Raw genomic sequence first — 21,371 nt, 5'->3', positions numbered from 1 at the left:
AATCTTAATAAATGCTGAATAAGAAGAAAAGCGATTTACTCATTAAAGTTGTTAACACATATTCGAGTTTCATAATATGAGAAACATTATATGGTGATAAACATCGGTATATTAAAACTTAAAAGATAAAGTAATATCTATATAGAAACAAAAAAAATACTACTTTTTCCGTGGTATTTACATAGGCATACATTGGGTGTGAATTTAGGGGGTGCTGGAATAATTTACAGTAAACAGATCCGTGGGGGCTGCCCCCCACACCCCCTTATACCATAATAAACGGCATTCTAATAATTTTTAATTATTATAATTAATATTAAAATGTATTTATATTATATATATATAATAATAATAATAATATCTAATCACTAATTAATTTTAAACAAGATTTAATTTTCTGTTGGATAATGCAAATTTTTATTATTTGATTGCTGTTAATGTTCAACGTTTAGACGAGAACTGGAACAGTGCAACGTGCATTCATACAAAACAATCAATACATTATTAATCATGAATTCATAAGCTACATATTGTCTATTTGTAATGGAAAAAAAATTCCAACCCAATGAATCACAATAATTTTCAAATGATTGATAAAATACTGAAATAAATTTTACAGGAAACTAGGGGTGCTAAGCACTCCCAAGCACCCCTCTATGTGCGCCTATGGGTATTTATGGTATAAATATCTTAAAAATTATAATCTAAATTCTAGTTAACTCATTATTCATTAATTAAACTCAACTTAGTAAGTATTTCGTAGCATGGATACGATCGAATCTAAAATCAACTAAATCACCATCATCTATAGATTTAGATATTCATTAAAACAATAATAATAGAATTGCTACAAATTATAATCACGGTATTTATTACATTCGAGCTTATAAATTTAAAAATTATACTTATGAAAAATGATTAGCTTTGTTTATTTTTTTATTATAGGCTAGTATAAAAACAAACTCGAAAAACTAAAAAGTCGTTAGAAATTAATACCATTTTAATATATTTATAATAATATATGTATAATACACGATTACAATAGTACTTTATTCTATAAGTTACGATATTGATTTTATAAAATCAATGATATAGAAATTGTAACTAAAAAAAAATAAACTCAATCTTGTAAATATTAAAATTGGCATAGGAAAAACAACTACCTAGTACCTATATAAAAATTAATCATTTATGGAAGGTTTGATGCGAAACATAAATCGATTTTATTTTGTATGTGGTCAATGAATAATGCTTGTTTTTAAATATAATTTGAATTTCTCAATCAGAATGCTAACTAATGTATTGGAAGCTAACTAGAATATACCTATCTACAGAACTATAAATTCACGTACCTATTTGATTTTACGTAAGTACTATAATAGGTACCGACTATATCATACCTTCATGGTACAATATGCAATATAAATTTTCTATGAAAAGGATGTTTTTATACGTCTAAGTTTTAATTTTTGTCCCATACACACTATACCAACGAAATTATATGACTCAGAGAGTAAGAAATCAGATTGTAATTTTTCTTATTAACTGTTTTTTATTTTATATTTAGGAGTAATTAATATTGGTAAACAAATTAATAAAAATTAAAAACTTACATTAAGTGGTTCTAATACAGAAACTTGTTTAACTATATGAACTTGTTGATATTATTAACTTACTCAATTATTAAACTTGTTATTTAATTTTTTATTAATATAAGTATTATACTTACATATAAACGTATTAAATATGTTTTTTTCAATTTAATAATAAATTTAATTTAAATTAAACTGTCAAAAATGTTTTATTATTTAAAATGGTAAACCACATCTACCTATTTATTTATATTTACGTATTTTATGTTAGAAAACATGCCTATACTTGTTTTATTAAAAGCGTATCAATAATATAAACACTCAAACCCATTTATGAATACCTAATATTAAAAACCTTGATAAAATAAATTACGTACTTATAGCATATAATATAAATATATAAAATTATTTACACTACTTAAAATACGAATACAAATTTAATATTATAATATTGCAAATTCAAAGTTTAAAATTACATAATAATAATATTTTCACAGTGCTCGTCGTCGGGTACAAATGGATCGAGTTTTTAACGATCTGTTCGCAGCAGTCTACTATGGTACTTTATATACGTTTAAAGACTTATTTTACGAGCGTTAAAAGACAAATAAAATAAAAACAAAAAAACCAGTAATGAATATTATACAATTTTATTTAAAAAATTAGCCGTTTCCAATGGATCGCGTGATCCGATTGTTTCGGATAGTTAACACGACTACAACAATAATAATATATAACGGCTCAAAAAAAAAAAACTCGCGTTCTTTCGGGTGCAATTACTTTGCAATAATATACTGCACGCGTATTTCAATGTAATAATAATAATTATGATAATAATATAATTCCGTCTTCGGTTCAATTGGCTGTCAAAAATATCCTAAAATTTCCGGCACATTTGACGCTATAAAATACATTATACACTATTATACAGTATACTGCATCAGCCTCAAACCCTCTTGGATAATATCCAACTGACACCTACACAATATAATATTTACGATTGATTCATTTTTACAGTCCTCATTTTAGCTTGAGAAAAAATTGTAATAATAATGTATTATTTGCAAACCGTATATTATCATCTTTCTTCTTAAGGTTTTTGCTTTCACATTCTTCCACATAACTTGCGTACTATGTGCAACTACACCCTAGAAGTACGCAATATACATGCGTTATATAAATATATTGTATAGAAAAAAACAATCTGACGAAGTTATAACATATGGATTAGATCTATAATATATAATATAAATAATATTGCACATTTTCTCGTGTGTTGACCATACGTTATTTTTTCGCTTACTGTTAAACTTGAAATATATTTTAACCCCTTCGTCCGTCGTCGAGATTAAAGAAAATGTATTGCTTTTCCGCTAACCAAGCCTTTTGTTCTTACTACTACTGTTGAGAGTTGTGAGATACTATTATACATATACACTATATTACTATATAAATGTACATTATCAGCCACACACTTTTATTCCGTTGAATAATTCATTTTTAAAATATACCGCTGCCACAGCAGGGTTTACTCAATTGCACATCATTTTCCACGTACATGCATAATATTATTATTATAGTACCTAGAATCTATATACGTACAATGTATACACTCAGTAGGACATGATGACATAATTTTGTAAAAATATTGTACTTAAGTAAAAATTTCACATATTATTTTAGTTTGAAGTAATTTTTATGATACTAATATGTTTTTGAAAAAAATATCTTATTTTTTAGTTTTTCAGTTATTTAATTATTATGATACTTTTATAAATTTTGCATATTAATCAAGAAATTATTTTATTTATAAGTATTTTTATTGAAATGTTTACAAGCCACTTATCCCGCTGATATTTCTTTAAATTGATTATGGCAATCTGATACTCAATTTAGATAAGTTAGATACCGGAAATCCGATTCATACAAGATGATCATGAGATCCATTTCTCTTTCCCACCTTACATTCCAATAGTTAAATAAATGATTGTTTATCAGATTTATAATACACTCTCTAAATAAAAATAATGTTGATCTTTAGCCTTAAAAAGTTATTAATTTTTTTTTTGACAAATCAATCTGTTTTATTTCAATGTTATAATTACTTATAACTAAAGACCGGATTTTGCATAAAATGCATGTTGTTATTTTCAACATCATATACATGCAGTCAATGAGTGTCCACAAATCATTACTTGATTGATTAAATATCAAAATTTTATACTGCATATTTTTGCATATTCTGACGTTAATGCATGATCTGCATATTTTTGCATATTTTAACAAAAACCGTACAAATATACAAATAAAAACATAGATCATAGGTACGTTTATATAATATTATAATATCAAATATTTTACGTCTCAAAGAATATCTCAAAGGCTCCGTATAGAATTCAATTATATAAAGAAATGTTGCCAATTACACATTTACCACCGCAGCCAATAATTACCCGTTGGGGTACTTGGCTAGAGTCAGCCTTTTTTTACGCAGATCATTTTGAAGAGTTCAAAAATGTGATTGAAAACTTAGAAGATAATACAAAATGCATTCAAAATTGTAAATCAATTTTTAATAAATTTAATGTAAAATATGATCTTGCTTACATTAAAGCAAATTTTTTATGTATCGTTGAAAGTATCAAAAAGCTTGAAACCTCTAATTTGTCCCTTGTAGACTCGTTAAAAATTTTAGAACAAGTGGAATACTCTGTTAATGAACTTCCTACTAGTGCAAATAGTACAATAATTAAAACAAAATGTAAAAACGTTTTGAATAAAAATAAAGGATTAATGGTTTTAAAAGAAATTTCAAAAATACTTCAAGGTGACAGTGCTAATTTCGACGATTTATCTGTTCCAAATTATTCGCTGGATATAATAGCAAATTTTAAATATGCTCCAATCACCAGTGTTGATGTCGAACGTAGTTTTTCATCATACAAGTACATTCTTACAGATCGCCGTCATAATTTCACGGAAATAAACATGGAACATACTTTGATAACTTATTGTTTTTCAAATTAATAATTTACTACCTTCAATAAAAATTTTCGTACTTTTTTCCTATTTATATCAGTATATCACCAATGTATCTACTATTTAATTTTAATAAAATATTTTTTACAATATATCAATGTTTAAAAATTAAATTACAATTTAACAAAAAATTAAATTTTTGTACTATATTATACATGTAACTTTTTGTTTATGAAAAATGTAATAAAATTAATAAATAATTATCACTGCAAAATTAAAATCAAATATAAAATTGAAATTTTATTTTGCATGTTTTGCATTTTTTCCTTGCATATTTTGACTTTTTTTAGTGCATGTTTGCATGCATATTTTACAATTTAAAATGCATATAAATCCGATCTTTACTTATAACTATAAGTATAAAATTTATATTAATCTTTCGATACCATTTTGTGTAGAAATTTGAATTAGTATCGTAGTAAATTTTTTTAGTGATAACCTTTAATATTTTTATTTGGTATTAGCTAAAGTAGAATTTTTTTTATGAATGTTTTGACTTATAAATTATGATGAATTTATCAAATTAATTACTAAATATTTGTAATAGTTTTTGAAAATTTAAACGAGCGGTGTTGCATAGAGAATACAAACATAATGTGGCCAAGTATTTCTCTGCTGTTTTCCCCTTTGACCGTTTCCATTTAATATTTCTTCATATTTCCCTGTAGTAACTTCATATTCATTCCTGACTAATAATAATTTAATTAATGAATTAATATATTAGGTTTATAATATTCGTAAGGTACAGTCGGTTGTTGTCCATTTAGACAATCAGAGATCACACGCTGTAACGAGGCAACGGAGAAAATAACAAGCTTTATAACATGCAAACGGCTTATAAAATAAAATAGTAATGTAATAAAATAAACCTACATTTATTACGTAAAATATGTAAGTAAAACGTTATTATACATATAATTCCGAACAAAGCTCATCGATTAATCGATTGCAGCTTAGCGGTCAATCAGCAGTGATTGTTGTCGTAGTCGTCATAACCGGAAACTTTTTATAGTGTGCAATAGTATATTATTTTTATCATCTTACCTATTGATATAATAATATATATTATATCACACCTGCACAGCAAGTTATAACGTCGTCGGCAGATTGTAAGTGACGATCCGGTTAAAATATATTAGTCGTAAATCGTAATACACTAACGACTGTACGTGATCGTCAATAGGTAAAATTCAAATATTAATCTAATAATTGCTGCAGTGATTTATAAAAATTTAATATATTATAGTAAACTATTATGGATAAGCGTAATGTGGATGACGTGATGAACGCATCAGACCTCAAACAACCGCTGAAAACAACCATAAGCATGCCGATACTCGGTCAGAAGAGTGCAAAGAACGACGAAATCCGGCGTGAGAAGCGTCAGCTGATGGTCAATACGGATAAGGTAACTATACTTCCGGACAGCGGGGATGACGACGATCTACCGAGGACTCCATTGACCAAGTCGATAAGCTGCTACGTACAACAGACAGGTGGACAGCTGGCGACCAATAAACTACCTCAAGCCAAAGATAAATAAAACTTGTGAAGGCGACGCATCAATGCTAATGATATTAAAATAGGTACATGGCAATAATATATAAGCAACAACAAAAGTAATAATTTTAATATACCTATAGCTTGTATGAAAGATATAATAAATAAAATTTCGTTTTTATTTTTTCCTCGTTTTATGAAATTCTTTTAACGTGATTCGTGAGATCGTGAAGGGTACAAAGAGAAGTACCAATACGAATACGTTTTAGGCGTTACCCAAAGAAAAAAATCAAAAAAAATCTGTATTTCCTACAGTCTATTTACATCAAATTTACATGACACGCAACAATTTTATAATAACCAATTTATCAACATGATGTAATTCAGATTTAAAAGCATAATATTATAATATGTTATAATAAAGGTATTTTTATAACTGTCCATAAAGTTAAAAAAAATTACATTGATTATTATTTGAAAAACAATTTGCATTTTAATGTTATAAAAATAAAAATTGGTTGTTATTATTATTATTACGTAAAATGTAATATGATTGATATTTTAGATTCTGAACGGAGTGAAGAATGTATTTTATTTTATATTGTACAATATGTACTTAATATTTTTAAAAAATCATTAGTTATTACATTATGATTGAATATTATACGATTATATCACAAATGAATTTAACAAAAATAACTCTTTTTTTTTTTGAATAATTTCTTTTTATTTTATTTAATATTTCTGCGATACGTGTCCGGCCTGCATAGGCGCATGTAGTGTAATAATTCATATTGTAGGTAGACTAAATGGGAGCAACTACATAGTTATGGGTGGGATGGTTCGAAAAGCTTAACACTAAAAAAATATATCCTAACAAAAACAAACATCAAATATTGCTTAATCAATAATATATAAAATAAAATAGAAGTAGTTAAATAGATTTTTTTATTCAAATGGATTATTAATTATTATAACACGCTATAATTTTATGATGTATATGTTTATATATATTTATTTATGTATAATCATAATAAGTATAGGTATTAAATTATTTTAATATTATTGCCCACAGTTTGAGTAATAGCTAGGATTAGAAATTTAATTATATATATTATTTACCTAAGCAGTTACTCGACAAAATAATATTTATCTGTAGTTATCAAATTGTATTTACAAAACCATATTTATACTTTTAATTTTTGATAAATTGCTATAATAGGTTGTATTACAATTACCATTAATTAAGTAGGTACGTAACAAGCATTGATCGAAACATTTGAATAATATAACTGTTCGATCGCTGTGGCCAGTTCAAATAATAATACATTCGTTTTTTTATGTTTCATATTATTAAATATAATTCCATCGGTATTGCTTGGCAGTTAGTTCAGTTAATCACAATGCAATGAAATGTACCAAAATTCATGATAAATAATAATATTTCATGATTTCGATAGTGTAATGATAAGTTAGACGTCTCATTTTCCCGGTGCCACTGGGGGCATTGCACGTTTTCGCCAAAAAATCGGTTCCCTAATTTACGCAGTCTTTTTGCGCCAAAATGAAAAAGGTATAATTCCCGTTTCCGCAAATTATTATTTTGGAAACCATGTACAAATATACCTTTCGTTTCAAGTATTACATTTTCTATTTCCAAAATATTGGTCGTACAATTTTTTATTATAATCAAAAACATATTTAAAACCATCAAAGATCAAAATTTTTTTACCTCTTTTGCTTACAACAAATTCCGTTTAAAGAACGTTATCATTTTTTTGATAAACAGAACAGATACTGAATCGAAGTATAAGAATTTAACATTTGTCAGATAATTATTATGTGCGAATTATAAATAAACTATGATAAAGTTTATACTTCCTTACATTATCGACGAATGACAATTAATTATCAAAAATTATCGAAGATTATTGCTGTATATATTTTTGTACCTATGATCTTCGCAGTTATTTACAAATGTCATTGATATTATACCTACATGATACATTATTATATTTTATACTTATTACGACATATATTGCTTAAAAATTAAAACCATTGGTTTCCAAAGTTTTTTTGGTGGAAACATATATTTTGACGAAAACGGGAATCGTACCTTTTTCATTTTTTAGTGGAAACGAGTAATTCCTGCCACCAGTGCGTATAAGTACGATAACAATATAATATACCTACTTATAATATAATTTTGGCAGATATGCTGTACAGTGTAACGTAGTCAAACTATCCGGGACTGTATTGTACAGTCGAACTTGGTTAACTCGAAATTGAAGTGACCGGAAAAAATTTCGAGTAATCTAAATTAAAAATTTTTAAAACAGTACAAAATATATTGATTTCTATGTATTTATATATGAATTATGTATATATAGTTTTAAAAAGGTATGTATGTATAAACATAAATGAGGTTAAAAAATCATTTAAAAAAGATATTTATTTTTGTTTGAATTTTGCTGTTGATCGCAGTATTTGTAGTGAATCGTTCTAAACCACTTATCGATAATGATAACACTAATGAATATTTTCGATATTAAAATATATACATAGATACATGAGGGAAATATCACAATTTAATAATATTAATAAAACTCAAAACATCGTGTTATCCAGGATTCTAAGGACCGGAGAAAAAGTTCAAGTCATCGACGATTTTGAGTTAAAGAAGTTTGAGATAACCAAGTTCGACTATATAAGTATAATGTTATCGTAAAATTTAAATATAATTAAAAACGTTTTTTATACATTTCTTCTTTTAAACGATTAATTTTGATTTTAGTTTTTCAGTTTTCAATTTAATTTCTACTCATCTTTATTATTGTATTAATGGGTTACTATTTAAAAAACCAATTATATAATGGGGACGGAGTAGCCGAGCGGACTAAAGCGTCAATTGTGACGCACACCGTCGCTAGTTCGAATCCCCCCCTACAAAGCTACGAGCGGCATCGCTCTCTGAGCAGGCAACTGTGTCTAGGTAGCAAGGCCGCTAGGTCTAACACCTATTACTGAGATATTTTTATTTTTTATTGGTATTAACAAAAAACGCGAATGTATATAATAGATTAATAACTTTTTACGATAACGTTTATGATAATTATTAATTATTATGTTTATATAATCATTTTTTGTATTTGAATTAAATTACATGTATTATACGAGTATACCTAAAATTAATATTAATTTTTATAATAAAATTGTAATATATTATTATTTATTTCTATTGTAATAATGTTATACTAAGTATATGTGTTAATCTGCACGGTTTTTTAGGTACCCACAACGTATAATATAATAATTTACTTATTTATTGGTAGAATAGGTAAATTATTTTTTTTACATGCAGGTATCTAAATGTAATTAAGTCAATATAATATTTATTAAATTTTCAATTATATTATTTATTAGTATTTAGCATTTTGAGATTAACATCGTTTGATATAATGTCTTATAATTTATAATATTTGTGCATAGTGCAGTGTGCGCTATGCACACAATAAATGTTGCAATATTTTTTTTCCGTTTTATTATAGTAATATATTGAAAAAATACCAAATTCTGAAAATATATTAATTTTTTGAAAAAAATTAATAACGATATCGACGATAATATTACAGGACTTTGGAGCAGTTTTCTTTGAGGTAGAGCTGACAATTTGTTGTATAGAGGATTAGAGAAGACTTAACCATATGATTTCTTATAAGTTATAAGTTTGATATTAAAGATATTATGTAGATATCGTGGGTATACACAATTTTACAGATTTATAAACAATTTTGAAAAAAATTTTTACCTACATAGTTTATAGTATTATTAAATTTTTATAACATACGGAGTCCTATAAAATGTGTTTACTCCAAAAAACTCTCATTCTTTATTCTCAAATTTAGAGGTTAAGGATTATATGGATGATTAAACGTTCACACAATATTTTTTGAGTGAAATTTTACTATTCACTTAAAGATTTTATTTTATTCTACTTCGTTCATAATAAATTTAATTGTTTTGAGTACCTACAAAGTTCTTATAAAGTTTCAAATTCCTAATTACTAAATACGTGTGTGTAAGTGTATAAATTAACCAATGATTAATAACCATACAGTCGATATTCAATGTATATAAGTAATATACATTAATTTCACACACAAACACAATTAATATCGATGATGCTCTACAACACTGTTGTAGGTATACTATAATACGTTATGATGAAAGCCAAAATCGATCTCATAGCGATTTTTCATCACAGCTAAAATGAAATTGTTAGTAAGTGCTCATCGGCAAAATAGAGAAAAGCTGAACAATATCATAAATGTCACAACTAATAGTCTATAACGATATTAAAATAATTTAATATAATATATTAGACATTGAAACATTTTTTTCTTTTTGGTATATTTAATCACAATAGAAGCGGAAAAAAATTAGGTATGTCTTACATAATATATCCATATAATAATAATAATAACACTATACCCAAGCACAGACGATCCGTGTACATGCAATGTAGTTGAACGTATACGTTACGAGCATCGAACTGGTCGTTTATAAAGTGAAATACGATCAACGAAGGTTGGGCAGCCAAATATATATAATAATAATAATAATAATAATAATAATAATAATAATAATAATAATAATAATAATACGACATGTTTCTATATATTATTATCATAACGTAAATGCTCACATAAGTTGCAGAAGTGCACCTACCAATACAATAGCGTTCTCCCCAGTTCTGTACATAAAGTTTTAGTATTCCATAGTCGTGAGTCCGATTCGGCGGGACTGGCGTAGTTGCCGGCTGTTTTTGTGTTTGCAGCGTACATAAACGTATGTAGGTATACCTATTTTAACATATACCAACAATAATAAAATATTTACGTGACTGCAATGACAGAACCGAACCGGACCAGGCACGTATACGAGCATATAAAATAGACCACGAAGTATACAGCAGTATGACGGTAGATAGCTAGTTATGGATATACGTTAGTCTATGTGTGTGTAAAGGTAGATAAGTAGCCAAGTATAAGCAGGTACTTACAAAAAGCGTATATGTAAAGATAGACAGCTAGGTATATATGATATAGACGATATAGTATACACAGGACAAACTTGAATGCCATATCCTATCAGTTATCAGCAGCTGCTATCACGTAAATGTTTTGTCCTGTTGGACGTTAGCCAACAGGTGAGCATAAATATTATATACATTTAAATTATTATATTATTATCTATATTTCACGCGCGCGCATTATGTATGAATATAATAACAAAAATAATATATTATACATACATTATAATATGCCCCCCCCCCCCATAACCAAATTATAGATTCCAACATAGATGTATCCTCCGAACACGGGCCCCTCACTCTATATATTATAATAATGTTATACGCGTCGAGACCAGATATGAACGATTGCGTGTGATCGTTAGGTTAGGTACGATTTTTGTAAAATGTATTGCCATCCAGTCAAACTATATATATGTATATATAATAAGTTTAAATAATTTGGTATAATAAATGCACCCATCAAGAGAAATATGTCATGAAATAAATCTGAATTTAAATTTACATTGTAAATAATATTGCAGATAACTCGGCCTATTAATTATTAATTGTCAACAATAATATAAGTTAAAAATCGAAATTACTATTATACTGTAATAAATCACCTGGTATCAAATCATTAGGTATCAATACGTGGACAAATAATAGGCCCGAAAGATATTTAAATGTATCCGAGAGATAGTCTTGATGACTTAATATAAAAAATTGATTTATTAGTTATTTCTTTACGATAGTATCATAAATTTCATTTATTAACAACAATAGTTTACAATTAAAATAAAATTGTTGTAATATACTAATCGATGCGTGTTTTCACCTAACTGATCACAGATACCTATTATACCTTTTATGCTCATTTTGCTCCCACAGTTTCGATAACTTGGGCATATGGCCATTTATTGGTGTACCATACGGATGATCCGGCTGCTTAATTGATATCTATTTATTTATTCATATTTAAATAAATATTTTATGCCTAACGGTATTCAACAAGATTAAGCAGGTTAAAAATAAAAAATATGTGATAGGTATGACAAAACTATAAAATAGCTAAAGATTAAACAGAGTATCTACCTACTTAAATGGTCAGTGTAGCCGGGGAACTAAACTGAGTTAAAACAAGCAAGGCACAATATAATTTGCATTAAAAGCATTATAATTTATGTGTAGTAAGTAACTCTGGTTTCAGGTCAAAATACCTCCTATTCAAAATATTTCTAATTAAAATATCTCCCATGACTAATTACAATATTACACTGTCACACTGACTAATTTGTATAATATTCTGATATATTTTTTACGATTGCGATTATAAACCACGATAAACGAATTTATCGACGTAACGATTATATCGATACGACAGTGTGTTAGTGTAGACATACAGCTGGTATTGACTAAGCTAGTTCTAATTCAACAGATTTAGATTTAAAAATGCCTCTATAATTTATTGCAAGTCAAAAAATCAACAAATTATTAATACAAAATGGATACCTTCATACGTTCTATAAGGATTGAACAAATTTATTTGGTGTTGTTCTGAGTAAAAAACATATAAATGTACTTCATGCTATACAACCACTCGAGAAGAAATAGATAATTATTATTTTGTTAATTAATAATTATTAAGGCCTGGATTTATATGCAAATGCATATTTTTTTTAAATTTATCTAGAATAATTTTGTTCATTAATGTTAACGTTTCGTAATATGTAGATTAAATGGTTAAATTTTTTCACGTTTTCACATATTTGAATGAAAATTCATATTAATTGCATATTTCTGAATAGTAGCATAATTTACTATTTTTAAAAAATTAACCATAGAATCTACACATTACGAAACATTAACATTTATAATCAAAATTATTTTAGATATTTGTAGAAAAATATGCATTTGCATATAAATAAGCCCCTTAAATCATATTAATATATTAAGAGATATTTTAAACAGGAGGTATTTTGTACTGAAGACATTTTAAATCAGAAATATTTTTAACTGAATAGATATTTTGACCGGTCACCGGATGACTCTTATAACCATAATGTACATTATAATATATTATAATGTGGAATGATTTGGGACATAGAACTGGACTAGATTTTAGGTAGTACAAGTAGAAACCTTAAATTGGATATATATTCAAATGATTTCAGATCTTAAAAACCACCCACAAGGAAAGCAGTTAAAAATTTTCTTTTGCTATGAGGCGTGAAGAAAGAGAAGAGGATTAAACATATTATTATTATTAGAAAAGAAAAATGTGTCAAGTATTATTATAACATATATATATATATATAATAATTATATATATATATATATAGGCAAAAATCTTGCCCATGGTAATAATATATGCGTAAACAAATCACGTAATGAACGGGTATGGAGTCCGTTGGAAAAACGTAAAAAAAAAACTAGCCTAAAGAAAATAAAGGGCGCATTTACCTGGCAGCGATTTCTCGCGGTGCTCATTACATCCACTTATGCACATTTCCTAAGTATTAATAATGCAATAAACACGATGCGCACGCACAATAAGTGACTGATTATTATATTATAATATTATAATAATCATTGTAATCATAAAAACTCTAGCCGCATGATGAAAAGTTTAAAAAAATAAACGTTTGAAAGTACCTAATGATAATAAAAGTTCTTCCTTTGCACCTACAGAACAAATTCGGTCGCACTTTTTAATAGACTTTTTAATAGAACTTTCTTTTTCCACCCACAATTGACACGGCTCATTTATTATAGTTTCTCGCGACCACTCCATATCATGGTAGTTTGATAGTATGTGCAGTATAATCTGTATAATCGTTAAAAATGCAGCTCAATTTAATATATATACCTACTGTAATTATTAGGCACGTGTACCTACCTATGTTATAAAAATATCATGTTACAATCTATCAAACATCACGCGTTTATAATCAGATGCTATAAATTAATGTTAGTAAAAATATTAATATAAAAACTAAAGTGCCTGTATAGTAAATACATCCACGATTTATGTGGTCAGGAATTTCGAAAAGCAGGGACGACTGTTATGAAAAATAACCATAGATAATTGACAAAATAAAATGTGTCAAAATGTCAATTGTTATAATACTAATATTATTAATATTTTGAAAATTAATTTGCACTTACCTGTAATGGCAATTTAGTAATATCTACAATACATGTTTTATAATATTTTTTTTATACTTTAATAATAAATAAACAAGTCTATGGTGGGAAAAGATTTTATTCCTCCATAGTTTCACTGACGATTTGATATAATATGATAAACATACCTCTCTATCAATTATCGTGATGATTTTATATTCCACATGCCACACTATGAATGTCTCTATACACACACCCATAAATATATATATATATATATTGGAACCGAAAATTCTTCATTGATCAATTAAGGTTTACGCAGCGCTTGCGCACGTTTCTGACTCTTACCGCCTCCACCACTTTGGTTGCATATTACATTCACTGATGACTCATATATATTATTGTCGCGAGTAAACGCACAAGTTAGATATGCCTTGGATGGATCTTTGGACGCAGTTGCTGCACATCGACGACGGCGGATGCGTTGTATATATCAATGCCTCCACCGTGCAAGTCGCGCGCGTGTTGGCTCCTGCGTTCTTCGGCACAGACTGCGGCGGTTATTTACCCGCAACTCGGCCGCGGCGGAGGTCTACTATATAATATATTTATAAATTTCTTTTTTTTTTCGGCATATTATTATTCCGTTTCCTCTCTTTCTCCCGTCCTATCACCGTCGTCGCTCGTCCAATATGTATGTATGTATTCAAAAATTATTATTCATCGAGTAGCCGCCGCCATCCACCCCCGCCGAGCTAATTACCAAGTTAATATACTCGCGCTATACTCATGCAACACAAGGAGCTGTTGCATGAAAGTCAAAACTCATGCAATTTTCATCGTAAGCGGTCCAACCATCTTGTCCCACATCCAAAACGATCTCCTCATTAATTCCTCCCCTCCTTTTCATAGCACATTACGCAAGCAATACATCAAAAATCGTACCACTGCAGTCGACCTCTCTGGTTATACCTAAGTATAAATATTATTTATATATACTGCACAGTGCACAACAAAATATAGAGGTTAACTTGTCATATGAGTTCTACCGTAGATCGCGGTCTACCTACAATTACGGCACGTTTGTCGTATGCGTTCTACTACCCAATTTATCTTTACTATCGTGACTTAATGCTAATAAAGATTATCACTCTCTTCTATTGCATGATATAATTTTTGATCGTGTATTTTGTCATTGGCCGACAGTTCTTGGGTTTACACGGTTTTTATTTTCACTTTTCAATATGTTTGCAAAAGAATTTCATACCATAATTCAAAACGAAGAATCAGCTACTATTTTTTTTAATTTCTAAAAATCTTTTAGTAAATGTAGAAAATATATTGTGCGATAAATGTATCTATATATAATCTATAAATTGTAATCGTAATCCGTGCCGACCAAGATAATTTTTATCTTCAAAATTATCTAAACTGCGATGTTTGCCGGAATAAAATAAATCTAAAAATACAGTTTCCAAGTATTCCTATAGTTCGACTTATCTGTATATAAAATTAATGCTTGTACCTATCACCTGTGTATGTATATATGGTGTAATAAAAATAATTACTTATATTACTTACAATTAGAGTGGTAAAAACGACAGAGCGCATACTGCAGTCGTAATGTCGCCGATAGAGCGCATACAACAAGATGGCCAATATAGGTATAAGAGTGGTTAGTGGAAAAATTACTAAAAATTAAAATACAGTTGCTATTTTGTGACGATAATATAGATAGATACGGAAAAAACAATTTGAACGTTTAAATTGTATTATAAATCCATTAAACAACCTTTAAAGTATTATCTTGTACTACTCATAGTAATTACGGGTAGCACCCTACAAGGCCCAAAAATAAGTCTTTAATAAGACGATCAATTGATTTAACAAATTCCTCAATGTCTTTTATTTCGTGAAACGTGTCTATTTTTCTTCATATAGGTATCCAATGTATCCACACTCACATATTGACCTTTGTTCATTAAAATATTAGATAAGTACTTATTTTTTTTAAATACCTACTACAATAATTATCCGCGCAATGCGTTAATTTTTATTTCCGTTACCTAGGTAATTTATACATTTTTAAATCATTAAATAACTATATACTAATAATTAATTTTTATAAAAATTCTCGTTTAAACTTACGAAAAACAATTGAATCATTAAAATAATAAATACATTAATTTCTTTATCCGATATGTCTGAACCCGAACGACAGCCGATTGCGACGGAACCGTTCCACGACGATGATAACGATGACGACGATCAAGAACAACGATCCGAAGCAGAACTATCGAACGACAACGTCAACGAAGAGCCACCCAGGCTACCCGCGCAATTGTTGGCCGAGGTACACGCGGCTTTCGCCATGTTTAGCGAGGGCAGCGACAAGATGAACGTCAGACACCTATATATGGCATTGCGCGCGCTCGGCGTAGACGCGACTGACGAAGACGTCATCGCCATAGTAGACGAATACGATCCAAAAGGACGCGGCTACATCACCCGCAACCAATGGACGGTATCTATGACGCGTCGTTGGGCTGAAGACGGAGCGCGTCGCCGGCGATTCCGAGGCATGCTAGCGGCCGGCGATTCAACGTCCAGCGGTCAGGTGTCGGTCAGCCATGTGCGCGCCGTGCTTAACGAATTCGACCCAAAGGTAGTGACGACCGTGGACGTGGACGAAATGGTGACCACCATGGACTATGCCGGTTTGGGAATGATCGACTACGACGATTTCATGGACACAATGGTCCGACCGGCCCCGCTGGACAGATATCTTTAGACTGTTAGCTAACTACTTTGTCCTATACATATTATGCACCTATAAAATTGTACGTCTGTAACTACTTACTATCTATATTTTATTTGTGTCTATTGCGTTTCGTGTCATTTAAGTATACATAGCCCCGTGAGATGGAAATGTGTATCCTTATTTAATATTTTTATCATGTATGTAATTTATGAACAATGATATATTTTCATTTAATATCATATTTGCCATTGTGCATTAAATATAGATACTCAAGCTCTGCATGACTGCATGTTATACAAGTGATGGTAATAATTTAAAATGGTTATTTTAGAAATATGCGAGGAAAACAAGCATATTAAAGAATTGAATTGAATGTTGAAAAAATAAAAATAAACCAAGAAAAAAGTTGTAGCTACAAATATATTTTATATTTAAATTAGATTATGATTTATGAGGGATTTTGTTGCAGTGTAATATGTTCCAATTGGCTATAGAAACAAATTTTAAAACAAAGGGGTAAGGTAAGAAAAAAAAGTACGTCTGTAGACTGTAATGACAAACTAAGAAGACTTATAAGAAGAACCAATTAACATAAAAAAAAAACAATATGCAGTAACGCCTTGTATGCTTACCGAGATTTTGATATTTCCACTTATGAACTAGAATCCACCAAGGCGGACAGTTCCAGTTCCATATATGTGCCAAAATAATTAAATAGTTTCTGTATTTTTAATTATTTCAATAAACTACAATGCTGTATGTATAGGTATGTGGAAATATGATAAAAAATAAAAATAGTCTAATAACTAACCTAGGTATATGTAACATTTGAATAAACTCAATTACTACTCGGGTAGCGAATGATTGTGAACGAAGGTCATTTATCAAAAAATTTGATTTTTTTAACCAAAAAACTAACGATTGCGAACGTTTTTATAGACAACGTTGCCAATTTTATAATTTCTGAATATCTTTAATTTTGTTCAGAAATTCAATTCAATATTTTTTTTTTTTTAATAAAAACTATTCAATAATAATAATCAATGTTACATTATAGCTACGTTACAAACTAAAATAAAATCATATGAAATAAGTATTTTAAATGTTGAATAATTAAAATTTCGGATTATAAATATTAATAATACTGTTACTTACATAATGTATTAACTGAAAAAATAAAGATAATAAAAAAAATAATAGTTTTTAAAATGTTTTTCTACATTTTTTTTAAGTTAGGAGGTTCCAGTTTTTTGTAAATGTAAAATTAGATCCTTGAAGACTTTATAAATTGTAATAATTATAATTTTTTAATGTTGATTCGATTTTAGATTTATATTCTTTGGCCATAGAGTTATGTAAATTGTTTTAATAGCGAAGTAGTAGAACATCCTTATACCTACTATTTAATTATTTTAAAAATTTGTAATTGACTAACACCTAGTCTGGTAACATCGCACGATTAAAGATGAATTGAAACGTTCGCAATCGTGTTACGGAAAAAGGTCTGTTCACAATCATATATCACCCTTACTATACTCTAACTAAATTAAATGCTTATGATAATGGTTTTGGAATAGATTTTTTCCTGAATCCGCTTTATTTTATTATTGATTTTGCATTTCACATGTAATTTTGGACACAAACAGAACATAAACGGAACAATATAATTCAAATCAATTGAAAATCATACGAAATCTAAACTTATAAAATAAGTAGGTAGGTAAATATCTAAATAACTAAAGTAACACGAGTCTCCGCAGTGTTATCAACGCGTAGCCCGGTGTAAGGGTTGCAAATAACCGACCTAAGTACATATAATATAGTAGGTAGGTAGGTATTTTGTACATCATTATAATATAAAATATATAATATAATAAGCACACGACGAACGAGAGAGAATGAAAGCAGACGGCTATACATTACATTACACGCGACAGCAAGCTGCGACCCGGCGATAAAATGAAGAAAAAAACCCACTCCGTCAAACTAGTATTTCGGACAAAAGAGTTTTAAACCCCTTTCTCGAAAATGGCATAATATAATATAATACAAGACACGAGACGGACGGGCGTCACTGAATGTGACGATGACTACCAGGATGGTTGATATAAAAACGGCCAAATTGTACACAATAATAATAACATATAATACGGTGACGCGGCAGAAGAATGCCTAAATAAACGCAGGACGACCGTCGAAGAAGTTTTTCTCGGAGGACGCGTCCGGTGACAACGGTCGGCGGCGTCCGGTCTTTTGCAAATATACACGTAATGATACGTATTACCACGCCATACACTATGATGATGGATGGACGTAGCGCGGAAAAAGGCTGCGGCGGCATCGTCGTCGGACAAAACGGGTATTATTTAGGATATATTTTTTCCTCTACCCATTTTTCGTTTTGATTGATTACCCGGACACGGGGTACTAGTTGTTCTACGTCCCCTCAACGACTCAGCCGAATTCAATATTCTGCGAACGCGGTCACACCGCCTTAGTGTGCGGTTCACACGACAGTTGACGGGTCGTTAACGTTAAAAAAAGATAACGTACAACCTATAACTAGCTCAAATATAGATCGGATTTTTGTATTTTCGTCATTGAGTTTTCATAGATGATTCAGTCGGACAGATATGATGAGCTTCGCCGAAAAATATCGACAATATAAACAGTTAAAAACTGGGCCAAAAAAAAAAAAAAAAAATGTGGTATGTACCATCAAACAGAAGAATTTTTTTTCAGTGTCTTAAGTTACCAGTCATTGCGTTGATCTACAGAACAAATATAAATACTTAAGGTAGGTAACTGGATCAGCAGCGTCATTTGGGGGGATCAGGGTGTGTGTGGTTGCACCCTTTACTTTTAAAATAATATACTGATTGGCCTGCGCCCTGCAAAGATAATGCTCAAAATTAAATCTTCTTGAATTGTATTTTAATTTTTATATTGACATACCTATATCAATATTAGTATATAGTCTGCAATTATTATGATTGTTAATTAATTATTATATTTTAGTTTTTAAATTGATTTTTACTGCCTATTTATATTAATGTAATGGTTCAATCCATGAGATGTATGGAAATAATTGAAAGCAGTATAATGCATACATATACGTTCATACATATATTTTTATATGGCCTGGTGAAGTTTTAAAATGGACTACTTAAAACATCATACACCTAAAAAATAATCTGAAATAACGCCCCTAAACTGGATATACTAGAAATTAAGATACGATATATTTACTAGTAATAGTATGATTTCCAAAATAAGCACTTACCTTTTTTCTGTCAACTGTACATAGTTATACAATATAATATACTATAATATGCAAAAACATAGGTTTAATGAAAATAAGTATATAATATATATTTATGATTTAGGTATGCATGGAACATTATAATTAGATGTTTTTCTAAAGGCCTTTGCATTCACCATCATCATGATCTCTATAATAGTTAAGTCCAAATTTAGGGTGACACTGTGGTAAAAGGGAAGAGAGAGAGCTAGCCCCAGCTTATCCCTTACAACAAAATATTTTTTTTTAATGTTCTAATTTATAAATAAAATAAAATATTTATCACCAAAAATAAATAATAAATTAATAAGTATTTAATAATATCAATATGATAAAGTTTTTTAATTAAAGTAGTTGCATTTTACGTAGAAAACCATAAATTATGATTAATATTATTAGTGTCTAACGCTCTAAATATAATTTTGTTAGTATACTGCAGTGGTTGTGGCGATAAAATATATTTGTTTAATTAATTAATTAATGTGTTATATAATATTGTATTAATTAGGTACATTATTTTTTTTCAATTGTAAGGAAATTATAAAACTACATAGTTACAGATGTAAAAAAATATTGATTAAAATTGTTTTAAAGTAACAAAAATTGACAATAATTTTTAATGCAGTTGTTTAAATAATTATTGCATCAGAGTAATAAACAAATACATAAACTAGGTATTTAAAACTACGTCATGATAATATTAACATTTTTATTTTTATAAATATAATAATTAAGTATCTATTTACGAGTAATTTGATTATGTTATTTAAAAAATAATTACAACATATATTAAGAATTTACATTAGCAAAATTAAAAATACACTAAATAGTGCTACTAGTGAAAGATCCTAAACCAGTATTTTTCTTTTTTAACTATTTGTCAGGATTTTAGAGGATAGTGCGAGAGGAAAGAAGTTAAATCAGTAGAATTTTATGACTTTGTACTCTTTGGTAAAGTAAGTTAATGACTTAATAATTTGA

At 28.6% G+C, this 21,371-nt stretch overlaps 2 protein-coding genes across 2 annotated transcripts; both read left to right on the top strand.

Annotated features, from left to right (window-relative positions):
* Nucleotides 1-5,618: 5,618 nt before the first annotated feature.
* LOC112600210 lies at nt 5,619-6,215 on the top strand. Its single transcript, XM_025347390.1, has 2 exons — nt 5,619-5,814; nt 5,878-6,215. Exon 2 carries the CDS (start codon nt 5,887-5,889, stop codon nt 6,172-6,174), a length of 288 nt encoding a protein of 95 aa, XP_025203175.1. The 5' UTR covers nt 5,619-5,814; nt 5,878-5,886; the 3' UTR covers nt 6,175-6,215.
* A 10,313-nt stretch (nt 6,216-16,528) lies between these two features.
* Nucleotides 16,529-17,119, top strand: LOC112600175 (calmodulin-like). Its single transcript, XM_025347342.1, has one exon. The coding sequence runs from the start codon at nt 16,529-16,531 to the stop codon at nt 17,117-17,119; it is 591 nt and encodes a 196-aa protein (XP_025203127.1).
* Nucleotides 17,120-21,371: the final 4,252 nt, after the last annotated feature.

The sequence above is a fragment of the Melanaphis sacchari genome, unplaced genomic scaffold (assembly GCF_002803265.2).
Source record: "Melanaphis sacchari strain LSU unplaced genomic scaffold, SCAv2.0 Contig61_pilon_pilon, whole genome shotgun sequence".
Taxonomy (NCBI): domain Eukaryota; kingdom Metazoa; phylum Arthropoda; class Insecta; order Hemiptera; family Aphididae; genus Melanaphis; species Melanaphis sacchari.
The sequence above is the reverse complement of the archived record's forward strand: the minus strand, read 5'-3'. Positions and strand labels throughout refer to the sequence as shown.

Bases quoted from the DNA above. Each gene is read 5' to 3' on its own strand.
- LOC112600210 (XM_025347390.1), top strand. From the start codon at position 5,887: ATGGATAAGCGTAATGTGGATGACGTGATGAACGCATCAGACCTCAAA.
- LOC112600175 (XM_025347342.1), top strand. From the start codon at position 16,529: ATGTCTGAACCCGAACGACAGCCGATTGCGACGGAACCGTTCCACGAC.